Here is a 19,975-nt window from a genome sequence, read left to right on the forward strand (position 1 = left end):
GAATGTTTTAAAACATTGTGTTTTTATTGCAGTAATTTGTTCTAATCATAATTACTGACTTTATAACTGTGTTGTCCTTCCCCCGCATATTGTAACTTGCCCTTTATGTCTGTGCCTTGCATATACATGTACAACCTGCAGCTTGTTAACTCTGCGTAATCCATAAGTCATGTACAGTCTGTGATCTCAAAAATTGAATATTTTGATGACAACATTCTCCTGAATATTCAGAATCAAATGCAGTGCTTTGAACTTTACACTCATCTGTACTGTTTTTCATCGTCTTTTAAAGTAGAAGTTCTACTTGTTGGTCTGGTAAAATATCCATAATACCCATGATAACTTGGACTAGAATCTGTAATGGCCTATTCATCCAATATTACCTCTAAGGTGGTAGAACTAGGTGGTTGGGACCTTGTTCATAGTTCATTTCCTTTTCACAACATTGTTCTTCTCTTGTTCTTTGAACAAATTGCATTTCTTCCCAAAATTTGTTTCAACATAGACCCCCTATTATTATATATTCTGCATGTATGTTTGACATTTATGTGACATTTCCCATTCCTATGGGACTTGTTTGGATGTACATGTAAGGTTGCACCAGTTCAGTTTTTATTAGGTTTGGTTACAATTTAAGGGGTATGTTTAACACAATAAAGTGGACATTCATCTGATTAGAGTAGGTCAGAAAATGTTACAAGCATGGAACCATGCCAATAAATCATAAAATATTGATAGCAGTACAGATGGTATAGAATAAATCGTTAAAACAACTCGACACGGCATGAACACAGTTACTGTACTGTCAAAAGCAGAAAATGTATCCCACCAATGTTCTTGCATTACAATCGCACCAGGAGCAACAGTCAACATCATTTTCATCAACAAGCACTATGATGGTATGTACTAACTCACTAACTACCAGCCAAGAAACTAAACTGTAACAATATGCATGCCAGAAAATTAATGAGACTAACTTTCACATTCAGCATGCAAAAGCAATATGTCACAAATATAATTGTATAAAGAAGCATAATACTGACATGATGTTTCAGTAATATTATTAAACGAGCAATGTCTTGCCTAATTTCACATTGACTATTAAATGTGCAAAGCATCCCTAACAGTGCACCAACCCTAATGGATAACTGACAACATGAATGACATGTTACCCCTGTATCTAATATCATAGTTATCTAATGATATTCACTTGTTAACATGATGACATTTTGTAATCCCACTTTGGTGTAGATCGAGGAAAGTAGCACTAGTGTCACAACCCAGGAGGTTGAGGTGTTACACATTTTTATTTCTTCAGTAGAGTCTTAATTTGTAGATCACAATGGGGTTCAGGTTATAATCGTTATTTTTAGTGGTGTAGGATGGTGTAAGTTTATGATATCATCATTTTTTAAATCTATTTAATGATCAGTTTGGTCATTAATTTTCAGGTGGTGGTAGTTTATCATCATTCTTTTGGCTATAAGGTTATTTTTGGTTTTTATTCAAAATTTGGTTCAGGACTTGGTTTGGTTTCATCTCGTGGATGTGTGTTTTTGTTGGATTTGTTTATCAAGAAAGTCTGTTGTATCATAGGTTGAGGAGTCCCAACAACATGCGGAGAGACTCCACAGTGCCGTTTATAAAACAGTTGACTTAGTAGGTCTTCATATTTCCTACTGGGGCACATCTTAAGCTTATCTTAAGGCAATCAAAGCAATGCAATACACCCTGGGCATAAGTGGGAAAGTGCTGTACACGTAAAATATTGTCGTGTTTGGTTTGGGGTCAAGGTCACTTGTATTTGTAAATTCGTACACCTGGTGGCGGCTTTTTTTTTATGTTATCTGTTGTTGACCTCTTGGAAGGGGAAAGAAACTGCCAACGTACATTATAATCCAAATATTGTGTTGTGAGCTTGTCCCGGTGACATAAGGTGCCTTCTAGTTGGCAGTGTTTGTTCAAAGCCTGCACCGAACACACAGTAGCAAGATGGTAAATATGCACAGTTTTGTTCACCAGTGGCTTTTACAATGTAGACTAGCCATACTCTTTCTGAGTGGATGTCAACACTTTTCGTGAGCAGAAAAGGCAGAAAGTTACACACTGGCTTCATAACTGGGATAACCAGTCCATATACAGACTGTTGGATACAATGAGTATGATTTTATTCCATGTCTGAAAAAAGCTGTTGAAAACAAAAATTTTGTACCATCTGGTATTGCATACTCTTGGGTGAATTCAAATTTCCTGCAATACCAAAATAGCTCGCCCTCAAAGCGGTTTCTTTGCCCAACAAGATGTCAATGGCAGCTTGCTTTTGTATAATGCAAAAAGGTGCAGTTAGTTGCCAAGTAACTGGTGGGAGCTTCGATGCTGAAATGATACTGGTCTTAAGGCAATAAATTCAAATTTTCATGGTGGTACAAGTTTTAACAGTGCAGGCTAGGTACATGGTGTGCATGGGGTATGCTATACAATCATGGTGATTTTTTATTTGAGTTGATGTATGCCAGATGGTATGCAGCAGCCGCTGGTTCTTGCAAATGCATTGGTTGGTACCGAATGTTGAGTCCTTGCACTTTGGCTGTGCATGCATAAGACAGCTGTACACACTAGTAGCATGTTTCTGACTTTTCTTTCGCATAGTAGCCTATCATTCCTATATTGTACCTAAAGTTGTCTAAAGTCACAATTTCATGCAAGGCATTGTCTTACATGCCTGTATTCGACAGACAGATACATGTAACTCTGAAAACTGATGTACTTGCAAGGTTTGTTAACCTGGGGGTTAATGAAAAAATTGTAGTTGATATAACGTGGCCCTGTTCCCACGCCACTAGCTGTCGGAGGCTGAGAGCCAGCTTCAGACCACCAACGAAAGGCTTTCCAGCCTGCAGAAGGAGCACGACGATCTCTTGGATCAGAACAGCAAGCTCCACCGCTTGTACCACGACAAGCTGACGGAAGTGGAGCAGCTGAATTCCGAGCTGGTGGAGGTTCGCGGGATGGCAGAGATCAACTCCGCCAAGCTCCAATCCAACATCAGCATCCTGAACGAGGAGGTGGAAGCTCTCAAGTCCAAGCACAAGATCCAGGAGGGACAGCTGAGGGATCGGGAGTCGGAGATCGAGGAGCTGCGGCGCAGGATCCGAGAGCTGGAAGCCGAGAACGAGGCGCTGAGGAAGAAGATTGCCGAGCTGCGACGGGAGCTGGACGACCAGACGGCGAACATGGAGCGTTACCAGCGGGAAGCAAGGGACGCAAACTCGGAAGTGGAGAGGTTGGAGCAGCTACTGGCCCAGAGGGAGTCTGACATCAGGGGTCTGCAGTCAGATTTGTTGTCAGCTCGTGACGAGGTCAACATCACCAAGATCAAGACAACAGAGATAACCAGGGCAGAAAGTGAGCAGCTTTCCTCTCAGATGAAGTTGAGTAACGACCTTCAGATGGCACTAAATGAGAAGCAGGGGAAGCTAGGGGCCATGGAGGCTGAAGCGCGTAAACTGCGTTCTGACCTAGAAATAACACGACGGGACAACGAAGACAAATTTGCTGTAATCAACAGCCTGAAGAACAAGACGAGGGATCTGGAGAGTGAATTATCAGGTCTGAATCAGAAGCTGCACCAGGACAAGCAGGCCAACAGGTCGCTGCAGGAGAAGATTGACGATCTGCAGTTCGAGATGAACCGCCTCCGCCGGGAACTGCAGGAGAAACAGTCGTACATCACCTCCATGGAGACAAAGATGAGCAACCTGGAGAGCTCCGTGGGTCAGAGCACTGAGAAAGATGGGAAAATTGAGGAGCAGATGGAAGAGATTCGCAGGCTGAGACTGAAAATTGAAGGTCTCAACGACGACATGTCAGAGCGCGAACGAAAAATGCATGATCTGGCAAGAGAGAAGGAGGACCTGCAGAGCAAGTATGACTTTTACTACTCGGAAACCAGCAAGCTCCAGACGCAGGTGACTGAGATCGAGACTGTCCAGACCCAGATGGGCGGCAACACAGAGGCACTCGAAGAGGAGCTGGAGAGCCTGAGGCGTCGACTGAAGTCCGACAACGAGCATGCGAACCAGGAAGCCTTCGAGCTGCACCGCCGAATCACGGAGCTGGAACTGGAAAGGAACACGGCGACCGAGAAGCTGAAGCACATGGAGGTGAACATGAGCCAGGGCAGCGGGGAGGTGGAGAGCCTGCGCCAGCAGCTGCGGCGGGCCGAGCAGGACTGCAGCAACACGGAGCTCAGGTACAACGAGATGCACAAGGTGAACGAGAGGCTGCGGAGTGACATGGACGACATCCTCCACCAGCGCGACATGGCCCAGCGCCTCAGTAAGGAACAGGAGGCAAAACTGCTGAGCCTCTCCCAGCGGCTCAGGCACCTGGAGGAGCAGACGCGTTCGGAAATCCTGGACCTCCAGTCCAAGCTGCGAAACCTGCAGAACGAGTACCAGCTGTTGGATAGGAAGCAGCAGGACACCCTGGATAAACTGAGGCTGGCTGAGAGCGAGCTACAGACGGAGAGAACTGCCAGGCAGAGTGGGGAGTTCTCCCAGACGACGGTCACCAAGACAACCGTCACCAAGACCAGCGCGGTAAATCATTTTGTTCTGATGGTGTCAGGTGGATGAATAAGTGTCTCATCACTCACACCTCTCTACATGTCAAGCACATCTCTCTACTCCTTGGTGATGGCGGTGGTCTTTTGTTACGTTTTGATTTGTCATCATTTTTCTTGGTGAAGATTTCACCAGTTTCTTCAAGCCATTTTTACCTCCCTTGAATAGACCTGCTTTTCTTTATTTCATCAAACTATAAGTAAAAGCTGGTGACGGCTGATAAATGCTATCCTGCATGACTTGCCATAAAGAGCTTTTATTTTGCTCTGGTGCAACAATTTTAAACATAATCTTTTCATTGCATTTTTCTCCACATTATTCATAACTAACAATTACTTGGGCTGGTGGTCCGAGTTCACCATACGTGTACATTGGTGTGGATGTGGATGTGGAAGTCTCAATCCCAGTTTCACTTTCCACATGGCCATGCTATTAAGTCTACACTTTTGATTAAGGTTACAGAATTTTGGATATTTTGTGACATTCCCGTACATATGGTGAGCTATTCAGGCTTGCAATCAGAAGCAACTTTTGGAGTATGTGACTTGTACATGAGATCTAGAAAACATGAATGTGCATTCAGTAGCATGGACCATAGAAAGCTAAACTTGGATTCAGAAAACAGGCTGTTGTTGGTGTGATGGTCTCCACATTATGGTCTTCAGAGTTAAGACTTAGTGATGGATGGATGGATTGTCTGAGTTTTGCTTGTTGTCATGTCCCCTTTTGCTTTTGGTTTGCTGGCTTTGGCCTTTTGTCATACGTGTAGCCGCAACCCTGCGCGAATGTTTGCTTCCTACATTTGGTATTGGTTCAATCCCTCTTGTGTTTTCATGGACACTGTGGCACCTTCCTCTGCTTTGGCCCCCATCCCCTTGTTGAGTTATTTGTGATGTATGGCCTTTCCCTGTACATGTATATCCTCTTATTGATTTGTGATTCCCCCAACCCTATTCTGTCTCCTGAGTTGTACTGTATGGCAGACCGATTAGACTAGATTGGTCCTTTAGCAATTATTGGTTTACTGCTGCAGTCCATCTGTGAGTACCACCAAGAGACGACTAGTGACGCTCATTGTTATTCCGCTCCGTGCCTCCTCCTCCTCCTCCCTGCCTGATTTTCGATTTCAGACACATCCCCAGGCAGGGCGCCTGTCTACTGTGACATCCAATCATGTTTACATCATCCAACCTCCATCCCGTCTAAGTGCTGCGGGCTACAGACCACTGGCTCACTAATTATATCACATGCAACCCAGGCGATGCCTTTTGTTCACCAGTGATGCGTTTCTCCTGTCATAAATTCTTCTCTACTGACCGCCCTGATACCATGTTTAATACAATGGACGTTTTTCGATTCAGTGAATCTTCTCTCTGATATGTGTATTCATAATGTTAATTGGATTTGTATTCCTGTCTTGTGGGTACCGTGGTAAGGTAGCCTGTATTGACTAACCGTGATGAAACATTCCTCCATTCAGGCGGACCAAGAAGTGGTGAAGGCAGCCCCAGCCCAGATGCAGCAATCGGCTCCCACACCTATGGCGGTATTGACCAGCAGACCTATATTATTGCTCCTGCATTCTCTCATAACCCGAGCAAGCTTCCAGCGCTCTCACTATATTGTATTTTTGATGTGCTGCTTTTCTAATTCTTAGCGACCCAGCCGAGATCTGCTTCAGAGTCAACGCCTTACCCTCGCTAGAACGAATCATGCATGCCCCCCTCCCTCCTCAGACTAACATCAATCCTAACCGCATGCCGCGATTCATGCTTCAGATGCTTCTCTATCATTCCTGCAGGCACAGTCAGAAACAAAAGCACTGCATAGTTCTGCAAATGCCATGTTCCTTTATTACCAGTTCAGCAACACAATTTTCGGTGACGGGATTTTCAGGTGTTTCAATTGCTCTTTCGACATTCGCCATTTCTTCACAAATTTTCATTATTCGCCAATCATGATGAATTCTTTCACAATTTCATTTTGTCTGGACACATTGATTTTGCTCCCAAATTTCTGCTGAATTTGGGTGGATGGGTTCATATTTTCTTGTGGTGACTCATCAGTTTGTGTGCACAACAACAATTTTGTTCCTGCAGGAAGCGCTAGAGTTAAAGCTGAAACAACTTGAAGCTGACGCTCTCAAAATGGTACCCTTCCCTAATTTTCCCACCACTTTATCTGCCTCGACATCCGCATTAATATCCTTGATTGTCTGAAGCAATGGAATTGATGGTTTGCGATGTAGTTTGGGCACATTGTGAGCATGCTGATGTGTTGTTTGTGTGTGGTACTAGGCAGAGGAGATGGACTCCAAGCTGCGTGGCGGTCGACCAGACGATGACTTTGACGGCCCAGATGGCATGGTACTCACTGTACTTCACTGTAACTAACCCCACAGACCAATCACCATCATCTTCACAAATGACTATTACATTATTATACCAATTTATTTACCTCATTATCACTCATCAGTTTCACACATTGCATATTATAATATTATTGTGTATCCACAAATCATCAAATATACTACATAGTGATGATCCTGACTACCCAGATATCCCTTAATCGAATAGTCTAATCCGTCATTTCTGATCCATATTAATCCACATTTATCATCCTGATTTGGACAATCATACAATGACATAATATATGACTGTATTTCATGATTATCTGCTTAGAAATGTAATATCTCTAGTGTTAGAAACTTCTGCATGCCTTCTTTTGATGATGTATAGTCTAATTTTGCCAACGTATTGTTTTTGTGTAAATCGCTCCAGTCGATCAACGGAAGGAAGTCCTGTCAGTTGAGATTACCCATCGTTTATGTTTTTATTTCTAATTGACCTGACATTCTTGCAGGCCAGATGGATAATAATCCAATTGCTCGTTCCAATCAGTCACTGATGAGTCTTTCACCCTAGCATCATGCATGGCTAACTTTGTACCAACAGGAAAGGGTCGGGGAAGAAAAGCTAGGACGCAAACCTGGGTCCAAGGGGCACGGAAAGCCTCGCAGGTCCGGATCCCACACATCCAGTTCTTCTTCTTCCTCATCTTCCTCCTCATCTGACTCGGAAGACGAAGGGAAAGGAAAGACTTCAAAGAAGAAGCACCCCAAGAAGAAGGATGGTGAGAAGGACAAGGACCGCCCGAGGAAGAAAGGTGGCGACTCAGATGAGGAAGGGCCTAAGAAGAAGGGAGTGGACTTCGGAGCGCTGCTAGCTGACGCCAAGTATCGTCCCGACAAGGTGGAGCGTGTTGCAGCGGTACCCGGCGATGAAATGATGTCAGTTCCCGACGAGTGGAAAGACAATACAAAGGCTGCTCCAGGCTTTGACGATTCCTTGGCTCGCCCAGCTGATGCTACAAGGCAGCCATGGGGACGAGAAGGCGTGGTCCCTGCTGAGGAGATGCAGACTCGCCCTGACGAGATGAGGGCACGGCCGTGGAGGAAGGGGGGACCAGAAGACGGGACCAAGTCAGGCGCACCTGGGGATGCTGATGATGACGAGATACGCCCGTACAAGAGAGGGCCAGATAGGGCCACACCTGGGGTAAACTAGTGCAGATTCTAACAGCATAACTTCAGTCGGAAAATTCTTCAGTGTCTTCCTCTTCTCTGCGCTTCCATGTAAACAAACACGTCAGACTGCAAGATATATTGTCAATGATTTCTTTGTAAAGCAAAAGATGAGTCAGTATGACCTATTGTGTATAACGTAATCAACTGTTAACTCACCCTTCAACAGTGAGCTACACATCTTGTCAGTGCACAACATATACATTGTACTCAACTGTTTCTTATTTTTCCAGCGTGTTTGTATTGCCTGTCAACATCTGATTTTCTTATTCTTGTCTTGCAGAATCATCTTGTTGCAAAAATAAATTTGGAATAATTCAACTGCCAACATTATATGTGCAACCTGTCCCTCTCGATTATAGTGTCGGTTTTGTACTACATGTGCATGTATCTTTGCTTTTACCACTTTTACTCATGACTCGCCAATTGCCTTCTTTCAGGTTCCTTCATGGACTACAAATGTGTGATCAGAATGACTGCAGAGTCCAGTGTTGCTTTTCTTGCTTTGTCTATGCTGTCAAGTGTAGCTTGCTCAAAGCAATCTGATCTGATGTTTATTATGTGTATTCTGCAATTCAGCAATGTGTAGCCTTCTACATTGTAGCTATGTTCGTAACATTTTTGTGACCTTCTTGGCTTGCTGTATAATGTTGTCGTAACTTAATAACTTCTTTGTCTTGCAGGAACTTAATGATCTTTTCATTTACCAGTGTTTGTGTACCCGCTATATCTATGTATGATGAGAAATTCCATGATACTTACATGTACTGCCTACAGACTTCTGCACCCTTTCTGTTACGCCACTTTATTGCTTTCTCCGTGACTTTCTGTTGGTCTTTGCCAGCCTGCGTATGAATGAGTGACATGTGGTACTGTACTGTTTGTCCAAGTCCCTCCAAACACCCTGTATGAGTCCCGATCGCAAACATCACACTAACCTGTCCTTGGCTGATTTCAGGCGCAGGAAGAGATGAGGATGGCTGATGAGCTGGAGTCGGGTGCTCCTGGCCGGATGAGGCCAGTGGAGTTTGTCGTACCCATCTTCATCGAGGTACTGTCTTCAGGCAACCTGACTGGTAAGGAAAACTCCACTTCTTTCAAGAGTTTCTAAGTACTCTGTATTCCTGCACTCTTGCTATTTGTACCTTTGCTTTAGGCTACAATGTGCACGTAGTACACCCTACTCCACCATTTCTGGAATTCTGTGAATCAATTTTTTACAAAATTTCATGGAACTACCTTTAAGGGTATTGTTAGCATCTTTGATCAACTTCTTTTAGCAGTATGATTCTTGACCATTAAACCAATGAGTGCCATGGTCACATATAGCCTACAACTCATCCTAGCATCTAGCCCTTATTGGGAAAGGATCTATTACGGCCCCAGACAGCAAGTTTTTGTGTCACACAGACTAGGAATGGATAAGCATTATCTGACATTGTATCTTTGTTTGTAGCTGAGGTGAAGCAGCCATCTGGCCGCGTTGCCCAGCCCAAGTTCATCGACAACCGTGACGGGTCCCTGACCATCAAGTACACCCCCACAGAGGCAGGGCTGCACGAGCTCTGCATCAAGTACAACGGAGAACATATACCAGGTCAGACGGAAATCTAAAGCAGCATACATTGTTCACTTCCGAAATAGTTTCCAACTTTTTGACCAGGACTTACATTTGCATCAGTAACTGTTGTTCATTTAAATGATGCAAACTTGACTTCAGCCACTGGACACAAATTCTTTTTCTGCAAGGAGGTTAACAATGTTTGTTTTGTCCTATTAGACTTAAAGGGCCCCATGTCTAGATCTCGAACTTGGTGCATTATATACTAGCTATGGAATATACAGACAGATCCCACTCTTCACACGTTTGTGTAATTAATACATTAATGTGGCTTTCCCCACCCCAGGAAGCCCCATCCAGTTCCATGTGGATGAGATCAGGCCAGGCCAGGTCTCGGCGTTTGGCTCAGGTCTGAGTCACGGTGTTGCAGGGCAGCAGTCCAACTTCACCATCGTCACTAAGGATGCTGGAGCAGGTGGGACACTTCTGTCTGTACTATAATCAACAGGAGATTCTTAGTCAAGTATAGGAAAATAGCAGTCATTTTGAAAGAACATTTGTTAAAATCTCATTTTGCATCACGGGTGCAGTGTCTTCGCCTTGATTTTGGGTCATTCATGCTGTGTACATGTACCTGTATACATTCATATTGCTACATCATGATATCAGAAGTAACAGTTGAGGATTCTGTGCTAGGTCTTAGACTTTTGTCTTGAGGATTTCACTTTTGATGACTGAAGAGAATGTTTGTGTGATCAGTGACAGACTACTGTCAGAGCCAGAGGAGGGATTATAATTTTTGTGAACACTTCATAAACTTTGCCTCCATCCTCAGGTGGGCTTGCTCTGGCTGTGGAGGGTCCGTCCAAGGCAGAGATCACCTGTCGTGACAACAAGGACGGCACCTGCAGCGTGTCCTACCTGCCCACCCAGCCCGGCGAGTACAACATCATCGTCAAGTTTGCTGACAGGCACATCCCGGGCAGTCCCTTCAAGGCCAAGATCGTCGGTAGGTGTTTACACATACATTCTTTTTCTACAAGGTATGATGGTCGTTCATCAGATGTGAGATTTTCTCTCTTCACTGGGAGCAACAGACTTTGCTTCAAAGATCCATCCATCCCTACCTCCCATCAAAGGAACAGTGCAACACATGTTCATCAATGATACATTAGAAAACAATATTATTGTATTTGTTTTTATTCTATTGAATTTCCATTGCAAATGAAAAGAAACCTTGTGCTGGAAATGTTTTGTTCCAAAATCATGTTGACAGACACAACTAATATATCGAGTATGTGTGAGAAAAGCATAATAAATGTTCATCATTCCCACCGTATACAAACAAAACGATGCAGATTTGTATTGTTTGCTGAACCCCTGTCCCTGTCCCATCAGGAGACCAGCGTAAGCCCCAGCAGGTGGCAGTGGGAGCGGCTAACGAGGTGTCGCTGAAGATCGCGGAGCAGGACCTGAGTCTGCTCCAGGCCAGCATCAGGAGCCCCTCGGGCCACGAGGAACCCTGTCTGCTCAAGAGGCTGTCCAACGGACACATAGGTGAGCTGTCTGAAAAAACATGGGATGTTTTAAGACCAAAACCTACACACCATTTCATGCTAATACTGGAGGGTGTTACATATTACATGTTATATTCAACTATTCTGTGGGCTCTACTATGCAAAACTGGTAGTTTCCGTTTCGTTTAAAATGCTTTTAGTGCAAATCATAGCTCACATTGGCTTGATTATTTCTACCCTTGAACTTGTCCAAGCTTTTATTTGTCAGGCTTTTACATGCCCTGGCATGTTATAGAAAAGTTGATTAGAAAACTTAAAAGGCAATTATAAAATCCTGTTCAGTGATACTGACCATACATTTTTCTCAAACTAAATGGACAAAGTTGAATAGACAATGCAAATGTTTTGACCAGTTTTGACCTCCCTTTCCTTGCACCAGGTATCTCGTTCACACCACGTGAGGTTGGAGAACACCTGGTCAGTGTGAAGAAGAACGGCCGTCACGTCGCCAACAGCCCCTTCAAGATCCTGGTTGGTCAGCAGGAGATCGGCGACGCCAGGAAGGTCAAGGTCAAGGGCGCAGGCCTGCGGGAGTCGGCCACATTTGATGTGGCAGAGTTCACCGTGGACACCAGGGAGGCAGGTGGGTACTGGAAGGGGAACAAGTCTTTCCAGTAAAAATAGAACAGTCAAAGCTGTCTTTAGTGACCACTCAATGGGCTTGAAGACAATGGCCACTACAGACAGGATTCTTGATGCTGTAGTCAATGGGAAAATGATCAAAAAGTACATTGTATGGTACTATGTAATAGAAGTTTGCTTCTGGTGTTTCTAAGAAAATACATGTAGTAGGAGAAAATGATGAAGTGGAAATTTCGTATCTCTTTTTCATCATGACAAACCTTGTCCGTGCTGCAGGCTATGGAGGCCTGGGACTGTCCATCGAGGGACCCAGCAAGGCTGACATCAACTGCAGGGACAACGAGGATGGCACCTGTACTGTCACCTACAGGCCTACAGAACCTGGCAACTACATCATCAACATCAAGTTTGCTGATCAACATGTACCAGGTACATAGTGCCAGTTCACCTCCTGCTTTTCCTTGTTTTCACTACTCTTGAACAAGAAGCTATACTCTCACTGCTCAACACAAAAGTAAACAGATCTAGTAGGAATATTTACATTTTCATTAATGTCTGCAGGTTTTAATACTGAAAGATTTAAATGGAACAAATGGTATATGGCCCTTTTAGATACATAGATTGTAACTTAAAGGTTAATGTACAAAATCTACATTTTACTTTGAAGACAACAGGTTTAAAGCTTCAGAAGTTTTTCAGATTAGTTGTTTTGTATGAGGATGTCTTTGAAGATGTTAGGAGACTGACACTGCTGGTATGTCTATACAGGGAGTCCGTTCACAGTGAAAGTAACAGGAGAGGGCGCCGGCAAACACACCGAGAAGATCACACGGAAACGACAGGCTGCTTCTGTGGCAACTGTGGGCAGCACATGTGACCTGAACCTTAAGATACCAGGTGTGTGGAGGAAGTCTTTCTTGTCTGCTTCTTATGTCTGTGGTTGTGTTTGCAACTTAAAGATGGTTTTATTATGTTTATTTTAGGTTTTTCAGCTGGCTGAGGGCTCTCAACACTGACTTGTTATGTAGATAATGAAGGAATAACTACTTTGTCATGCCTTGCAGATTTCCTGGATTAATGATAATCATGTTTTATTTTGTTGAGTTTTTATCATTTGAGTTTTGTAAAAATTGCATGGCTTTTGTCTGTGTGCTTTTTTGAAATTTGTTTGCTCATTCGGATATTTCATTTTTTGTAGCTTTGTTGCACCGTATAAATATGCCTCTTTCTCTCTCTAGACAACTTCATATCCTATATGTACTGTATACTACAACTTCAACCTATTCAGTAGATAAAATAGGATAACATTATCCCAGTATCCGTGACATGTTTGATATTATTTCTCAGTAAGAAATAAGTGCAAGTTAATATCTTCTGTACCTTCTCACCCCCCTAGCCAATTGGTTCCAAATGATACAAGCGAGCAAACGGATAGAAACCGTGACGCGAACAGAAATCAAAGGTGGAGTCCATCACCATATCCGTGAAACGCGAGTTGTGCCAGGCGGTCTGTGACGTCCTCCATGTCCACACACACCTCTTGATTAATCCAACCCCCTTTTTATTTTTTACGTTTGATTCCCTCCATCTGTGGGTGCGTGCGTGCCTGGTTGCGGCTTGTGTGCGTGCGTGCGTGCGTCCCTAATGTCCTGTGCTTGCGTTTCAGGCCTGTACATGCGAGGCCTAGTTGGGGAGCTACAAGAAGTGCATGGTACGCTGCCCTGCATGGAGTGTGGTTTATTTTGACCGGACAAAAGAACACTGTGAAAGGAAAACACAGACACACTATATTATATTGTAATGTTTTGTTTCAGCATGCCCACAAAATACACTGACATCACACACTTTTCACACACCCCTGTCACAATGAATGGTTTGTTCCACATGTGTAAGAGCATGGCATCTGTTAATGTAAAGTTTGATTTTCCTATTTCAGTTTGTCCTACATGATTTATTGTACAAGTACTGTACAATTTGTTCCACCGCCACTTTGTTAACACTGAAACAGGTGTACGCTTCTGTAATTTTTAATGTTTGCCTTGTTTGGAAAATATTTGAAAAATTCTCAACACATTCATAAATATTCAAAAGACCCAAACATAGAATTCAAGTTCTTAACACAACCTTGAAGTTGTAAGCCACCTGTAACAGTGTTGACAGTACTTGTGTATCATGTGTGCCCCCTATGGAGCCCGCCATGTCCTGCATGCTTGCTGAGTCAGTATGCCAACTGCACACCATTCCGTCATCTCTGTGAGTCTTGCCATACCAGTACGGGCATTACAGTGGCACTGCAAGAACTGGCCTTGTACATGTGTTTCTGACTGTTCTACCACCGTGGCTGGCTATGACAAGCTGTTGCACCTCCATGTCATGTGATGTTGTTGCACCTTTTGTGGCACTCTTTGTTGTCAGGCATATTTAAACATATGGTTCAGAAGTCCTACTCTAAAGCTGCTGACAACCCTTTCATGGTCCATGATTTAGAAATGTAAAAATCGTGTTTAATGTCATTCTGGAACCAAAAGAGCGTATTATTCAATCATGTCTGCCTATTTGCCTTTTCTTGAAGTACAATAAAATTTTTCATTCATTACAGCAAGGGCATTGTCCGTGATGGCAGCAAAAACTAGAACTTCTGACCAGCGTCATTTTTGTTCAAAGCCCTCCTGTGATACCTATCTCATTTTGTGACGCTTCCCTCCCCACAGAAACCAGTCCGTTCGACTTGTCGGCCCAGGTGACCAGCCCGTCTGGCAGGACAGAAGACGCCGAAATCGTGGAGCTGGAGAACTGCACGTACAGCGTGAGGTTTGTGCCGGCAGAGATGGGCATCCACACTGTCAGTGTCAGGTACAAGGGAGCACACGTGCCTGGTGAGTGCAGCTCTGTGCTGACATTGTGTTCAGTCTAGTACTAGGAGTTTGCAAGGTGCAGTAGAAAAACTGAAGACGGACAAGAAAGCTGAGATTTCAGACTTATGGGAAATATGCAATCTTCAACTTCCTGAAAATCCCATTGAAGCTATTCACAGAAGTTTTCTTTCATGTTACAGTTATTATTCATGAACCCACTGTCCTAGAAATCATGCCTGTCCTTGGTGCTGAAAGATACATTCCCTGCTGTAGTACTTAACATATGTTGTGTTTGCTTTTCCCAGGGAGCCCATTCCAGTTCACTGTTGGTCCCATCACTGAGGGTGGAGCAGGGAAGGTGCAGGCAGGAGGGCCTGGCCTGGAGAGGGGAGAGGTCGGACAGCTCTGTAAGTACTGTATGATCTACAGTCTTGTGTAGTACAGAGTATCCTTCCTTGGAAATATTTGTATCATTCTACATGGTGTCACATATGACTGGTACGTCTCAATCTGCTAGTATGATTGTTGTGTTCTTTGAATCCTGGCTTACATGTAGCTGTCAGTGTTGCAGAGACTTGCACATTACCATTAGGGGTTGCTGTCTGTAAGGTATGATACATTTATTCATTCATCGATGATCTCTGTTCCTCCCCTCTGCAGCTGAGTTCACCATCTGGACCCGTGAGGCCGGTGCAGGGGGCCTGGCCATCGCTGTGGAAGGTCCTGCCAAGGCTGAGATCAACTTTGAGGACAGGAAGGATGGATCCTGCGGGGTGTCCTACATGCCAACCGACCCAGGTAAGACTAACGGGTAGTCTGAAAATGCAAAAGTGTTTCTCAAAGTCAATCCAAGATGAACCTCTACTTTTTTGAGTTTGTCTAGCTCAACCAGTGGAATTGATAGATTAAGATATAACATAGACTGGAATTCATCATGTTATCTCTGATTGCAGGAGAGTACCAGGTCAGCATCAAGTTTAACGATGACCACATCCCGGGCAGTCCCTTCAGCGTGGACGTCATCCCGCCCATGGGTGACGCTCGGCAGGTCAGCGTGTCCAGCCTGCAGGAGACCGGCCTGAAGCTCAACCAACCGGCTTCCTTCGCTGTCCAGCTGAACGGAGCACGGCCTGGCGACCTCCAGGCTCAGGTCATCGCGCCGTCCGGGGCGCAGGAGGAGTGTATCATCACAGATGTGGAGGAGGGTATGTGTCTTAGGACTCTTGGAGTGTGTCAGAAATCATTTCTTAGAGAGACCAGAGACCAAACATGTTGGGTATCTCAATCCTTTGATTGGTATGAAAAGCTGTGAGTATTTGTAAACTCTCTGCTTTTAGGAGAGAATAATGTACATGTTCATGTACAATACTAATTAAAATTTTGTTCACCGGAAAAAGGAATGACATCCTTGCCTCATCCATAGAAGCTCTGCACACTTGCTGTATCAATACACTTTGTAGGACCTGCATGAAAACCCAGTGATGTTAGTAATCGTGAACCCTCTGTCTTTAGCAGGTCAGTATGTGGTGAGGTTCATGCCGCGGGAGAACGGCGTCTACACCGTCCACGTGACGTACAACAACGTGCCCATCCCGGGCAGCCCGTTCCGCATCCGGGCAGGCACGTCACTCGTGGAGGGAGACGCAGGCATGGTGCATGCCTACGGCGCTGGCCTGGAGGGGGGCAGAACAGGTGAGAGCTGCTTTTATTCTTGTTGTTATTTATACGTATTTTGTCTTCTTTTTGCTGAATCAGATGCTTTTTCGAGTCAGCACAGTGCAAGTGGAAACATCTTTTCTCTTAAAACTGTGGGAAAAATTCGTTTTGTATCAGAACTATGACATTACTCATTTGACCCTGGTATCTCACTGTCTTCTTGATGTTCTCTTTAGGAGAGAGGTGTGAGTTTATTGTGAACACGATCAACGCGGGGGCGGGGGCGCTGGCCATCACGGTGGACGGCCCATCCAAGGTGCAGCTGGACTGTGTGGAATGTGATGAGGGCTACAAGGTGACGTACATCCCACGGGCGCCGGGAGACTACAACATCTCCGTCAAGTACGCCGGACAGAACCCCATCGTGGGCAGCCCATTCAGGGCAAGAATCACAGGTAACCTGGTGGTATTGTCACCCTTTGTTAAAAACACAGGTGTTGTTGCCCACCCAGCAGAGATAAAATAGAAAAGGTATGCTAGATGAATTAGATGAATTCTAATACGGATTGTTGTAGATTTGAACTCCCTGAGTCAAATTATGGTGTATCATTTAGGGAAATGACTTTTGAAACTGTACACAAAGCAACACAAACCTACAGTGTTATAAAAGTGATAGACTGAATTGCTACATTCTTTTCAAATCTAACTTTAGGTCCAAAGATGGCAGGCGCGGTGTCAGGCATGCACGAGTCGTGCTCGGTCGTGGTGGAGACAGTTTCCAAGTCTTCGGCACAAGCGAGCTACGCGGGCGGCATGCAGGGCATGTCCAGACTCCTGTCAGATGCCAGCAAGGTCAAGTCACAAGGCATGGGGCTGAAGAAGGGCTTTCTGGGACAGAAGAACAGCTTCAACGTGGACTGTGGCAATGCAGGTGAGGATCCAAAGTTAACTTTTCTCTAACATATTCTAAAATATGAATGTATAGTAAATTCATTCAGTGACCACTTGAGAGACAATAAAATTACTAGTGCGGTAGTCACAGTAGCCACTGACTGTTATTTTGGACTGGATTGACATGGACTATGAATATGCCTTGATGATTTTGACTATTTGTTTTGGTTGACATGTTTTGTTTCATATGATTGATTACTTGTACTCTTTGTTTATATCATTCATTATCTCTATGTTTATTTGTTTGATTATTATTATGTTAATTTTGCCCCACTCTGTACTTAATGTGATTTGATTTATGTCTATAATTTCCTTTGTAACTTGTTTTGTTGGGCTACCTTGGAAATCAGTTGTCCTAAACTGAAGGTACCACCCAACTGTTTTTAAGATCAATCAATAAACAAAAAGGTGGCTACTATAGCCAGAATTCGTAATCGGGAAAAGGGACCACCAAAAAGTAGTTACAATCACCAGGTGGTTCTTATATGCAAAGGTGGTCACTAGTGCATATATTGTATACTATGACGACAGTTAGTCATTTTCCCATAATCTCCATTGCTTTTGTATAATGTTAGGAAATTACTGATTTTTTTCTTCATAGTTGTTCCAGATGTACATGATCTGTGACCAAGTTCAGCTTAAAATGTACAAAATCTGATATATTTTGTCTTCCCACCAGGTACAAACATGCTGATGGTGGGTGTACACGGGCCCAGGACGCCGTGCGAAGAGGTCAATGTCAAACACATGGGCGGACAGAAGTACAACGTAGTGTACACCGTACGAGAAAAGGGCGATTACGAACTCATTGTAAAATGGGGGGATCAACACATCCCTGGCAGTCCATTCAAGGTTACAGTAACGTAACTTCCCGGTATGGTGATCCTAGATCATAGTACCACTGCCATTGTTTAGTCGAGAACCCCCCTTGAAAAAAAGAAACTTGTATCTACTTTTTGTATTGTAGCTCAAAGATAAGGCGATGCACCGTATATGCTATGCAAGAGAACTGAGAGACATCTGCTGGTATAACCTAACGAAGGGGAGGGGCTGGGGAGAGAATAGATGGTGCCTTCGACCTGTGTTATTTTGCAATGGAATCAAGAGAAAACGGGAACAATTTTTCCTGAAATGACAAGAAAGGCTACTGTTGAGGATATGTCTTATGATATTAATATAGAGATATTATAGAGATATGCAGTTGAACTTGAATGCTTCAGAGAAAGTAGATGACCGTGATATATAAATATAACCCTACGTTTGCCATGAGAGACGTATGCTAAAAACCCTGGAGTACTGACTTTCTATTGGTTCTCTTGCCGGCTGACTTCTAGCAAGACTACCGGTAATACGGTTAGCGGATGGAAAATGTAATGGGAATAAAATTGTAGTAATGAATTGTGGTGAAAATTAAGGTTGAATGGAAGCATTTTGTAAAGAGGAGGCCCAGTAGACAGCAAATCATGAGCTGTTAGAAGTGAATTTATATGAGAAAAGATGCCATTTTTATATTGGGATATAGTAGTTTTAGCAGCAATGGATGTAATAGAAGTCAACAATGTATACAACATACATGCGAGGGAATGCATTTTGGAGTAATACATAAGAACTAACTGTAGGATTTATTGTAGCTCTATAACAATCTTCCAACCTACGTTGGAGTTATTTCAAATTGACAATAAATTACAATACAAGAGTAAGAAAGAAGACCACGCGAGTGAAAGCTTTTGTTTTCCTGCCTGCCCCCCCACCTCGCTTTATTGGTGGCTAATTTAAATTATAGATGTTGTTGAAGAAAACTTTGCATAAATTTTAGAGTTGTGTTTGTATTTTTTCAGTGTAGTATGATGAAGGGGGTGATATTGAGTTACACCACATTAGGGTGGACCCCTCTAGAGTAACGTGCACTGGGCTAACCACGCTGCAACTGACGCTTTTCACATTGGTGGAGCTAACCAACGCCTATACTATAAATGAAATAAAGGAGTGCCTTTTCTTACGACTGTTTCTTCCTGTAGACTTGCACATGAGTGTGACGCGTACCGTACCACTCCAGAACAAATAAAAAGGTGCTTTTGACTTTTACAACACTCCTCTTGTCTGCTGTGTGATTCATTCCTCTAGAGGGACATAACCACTAGACATGTATGTAGTGTGTTGTTATAGACTGTGGTATATGCAGGTATTTTTGTAGTCACAGTCAATCGTAATCTTCAAGACAAAACTAACGTTTTTCTCACAGTTTTTTTTAAGTCGCCTTAAGTTTCAGATTGTAACAAGAATTTGTATACTTCATAAGATAGTGATTAGCATAATATATTTTAATTTATGGTTTTATTACTCAAAGTACTTTATATGTGAAAGCATCCTTTGGCAAGAGTTAATTTCACCATTAATCTAAGGTGCATTCTGCACACGGTTCAAAAGCTCTACCTAGCGGCTAAAGATATCAATGCAGGTAATATGTACTAAAGTATCTTAGGTGAATTTTGCACACGGTTAAAAAGCGCCGTCTTACATGCAACATGTGAGTCGTGAATTCTGCTGGAATTTTTGCTGTGCATGCTGGCCGCCGTTAACCAGTG

The 19,975-nt window shown here is 43.6% G+C and overlaps 1 protein-coding gene across 1 annotated transcript in view; it reads left to right on the forward strand.

The window, feature by feature from the left end:
* Positions 1-19,480, forward strand: part of LOC109469852 (filamin-C-like) — a 72,319-nt gene extending 52,839 nt beyond the window's left edge. The window contains 25 exon segments of the mRNA XM_019768600.1: positions 858-899; positions 1,252-1,293; positions 1,597-1,659; positions 2,844-4,601; positions 6,106-6,171; positions 6,725-6,775; positions 6,923-6,991; positions 7,580-8,182; positions 9,167-9,284; positions 9,665-9,805; positions 10,116-10,244; positions 10,605-10,778; positions 11,168-11,326; positions 11,726-11,929; positions 12,205-12,357; positions 12,697-12,825; positions 13,325-13,390; positions 14,640-14,804; positions 15,089-15,190; positions 15,444-15,581; positions 15,737-15,988; positions 16,296-16,475; positions 16,676-16,894; positions 17,152-17,370; positions 18,070-19,480. Of these exon segments, the coding sequence (XP_019624159.1) occupies positions 858-899; positions 1,252-1,293; positions 1,597-1,659; positions 2,844-4,601; positions 6,106-6,171; positions 6,725-6,775; positions 6,923-6,991; positions 7,580-8,182; positions 9,167-9,284; positions 9,665-9,805; positions 10,116-10,244; positions 10,605-10,778; positions 11,168-11,326; positions 11,726-11,929; positions 12,205-12,357; positions 12,697-12,825; positions 13,325-13,390; positions 14,640-14,804; positions 15,089-15,190; positions 15,444-15,581; positions 15,737-15,988; positions 16,296-16,475; positions 16,676-16,894; positions 17,152-17,370; positions 18,070-18,257 (5,430 nt within the window). The 3' untranslated portion in view covers positions 18,258-19,480.
* The last annotated feature ends 495 nt before the right edge of the window (positions 19,481-19,975 follow it).

This window comes from Branchiostoma belcheri, unplaced genomic scaffold (genome assembly GCF_001625305.1).
Source record: "Branchiostoma belcheri isolate BF01 breed outbred unplaced genomic scaffold, Haploidv18h27 scaffold10, whole genome shotgun sequence".
In the NCBI taxonomy this organism is placed as follows: domain Eukaryota; kingdom Metazoa; phylum Chordata; class Leptocardii; order Amphioxiformes; family Branchiostomatidae; genus Branchiostoma; species Branchiostoma belcheri.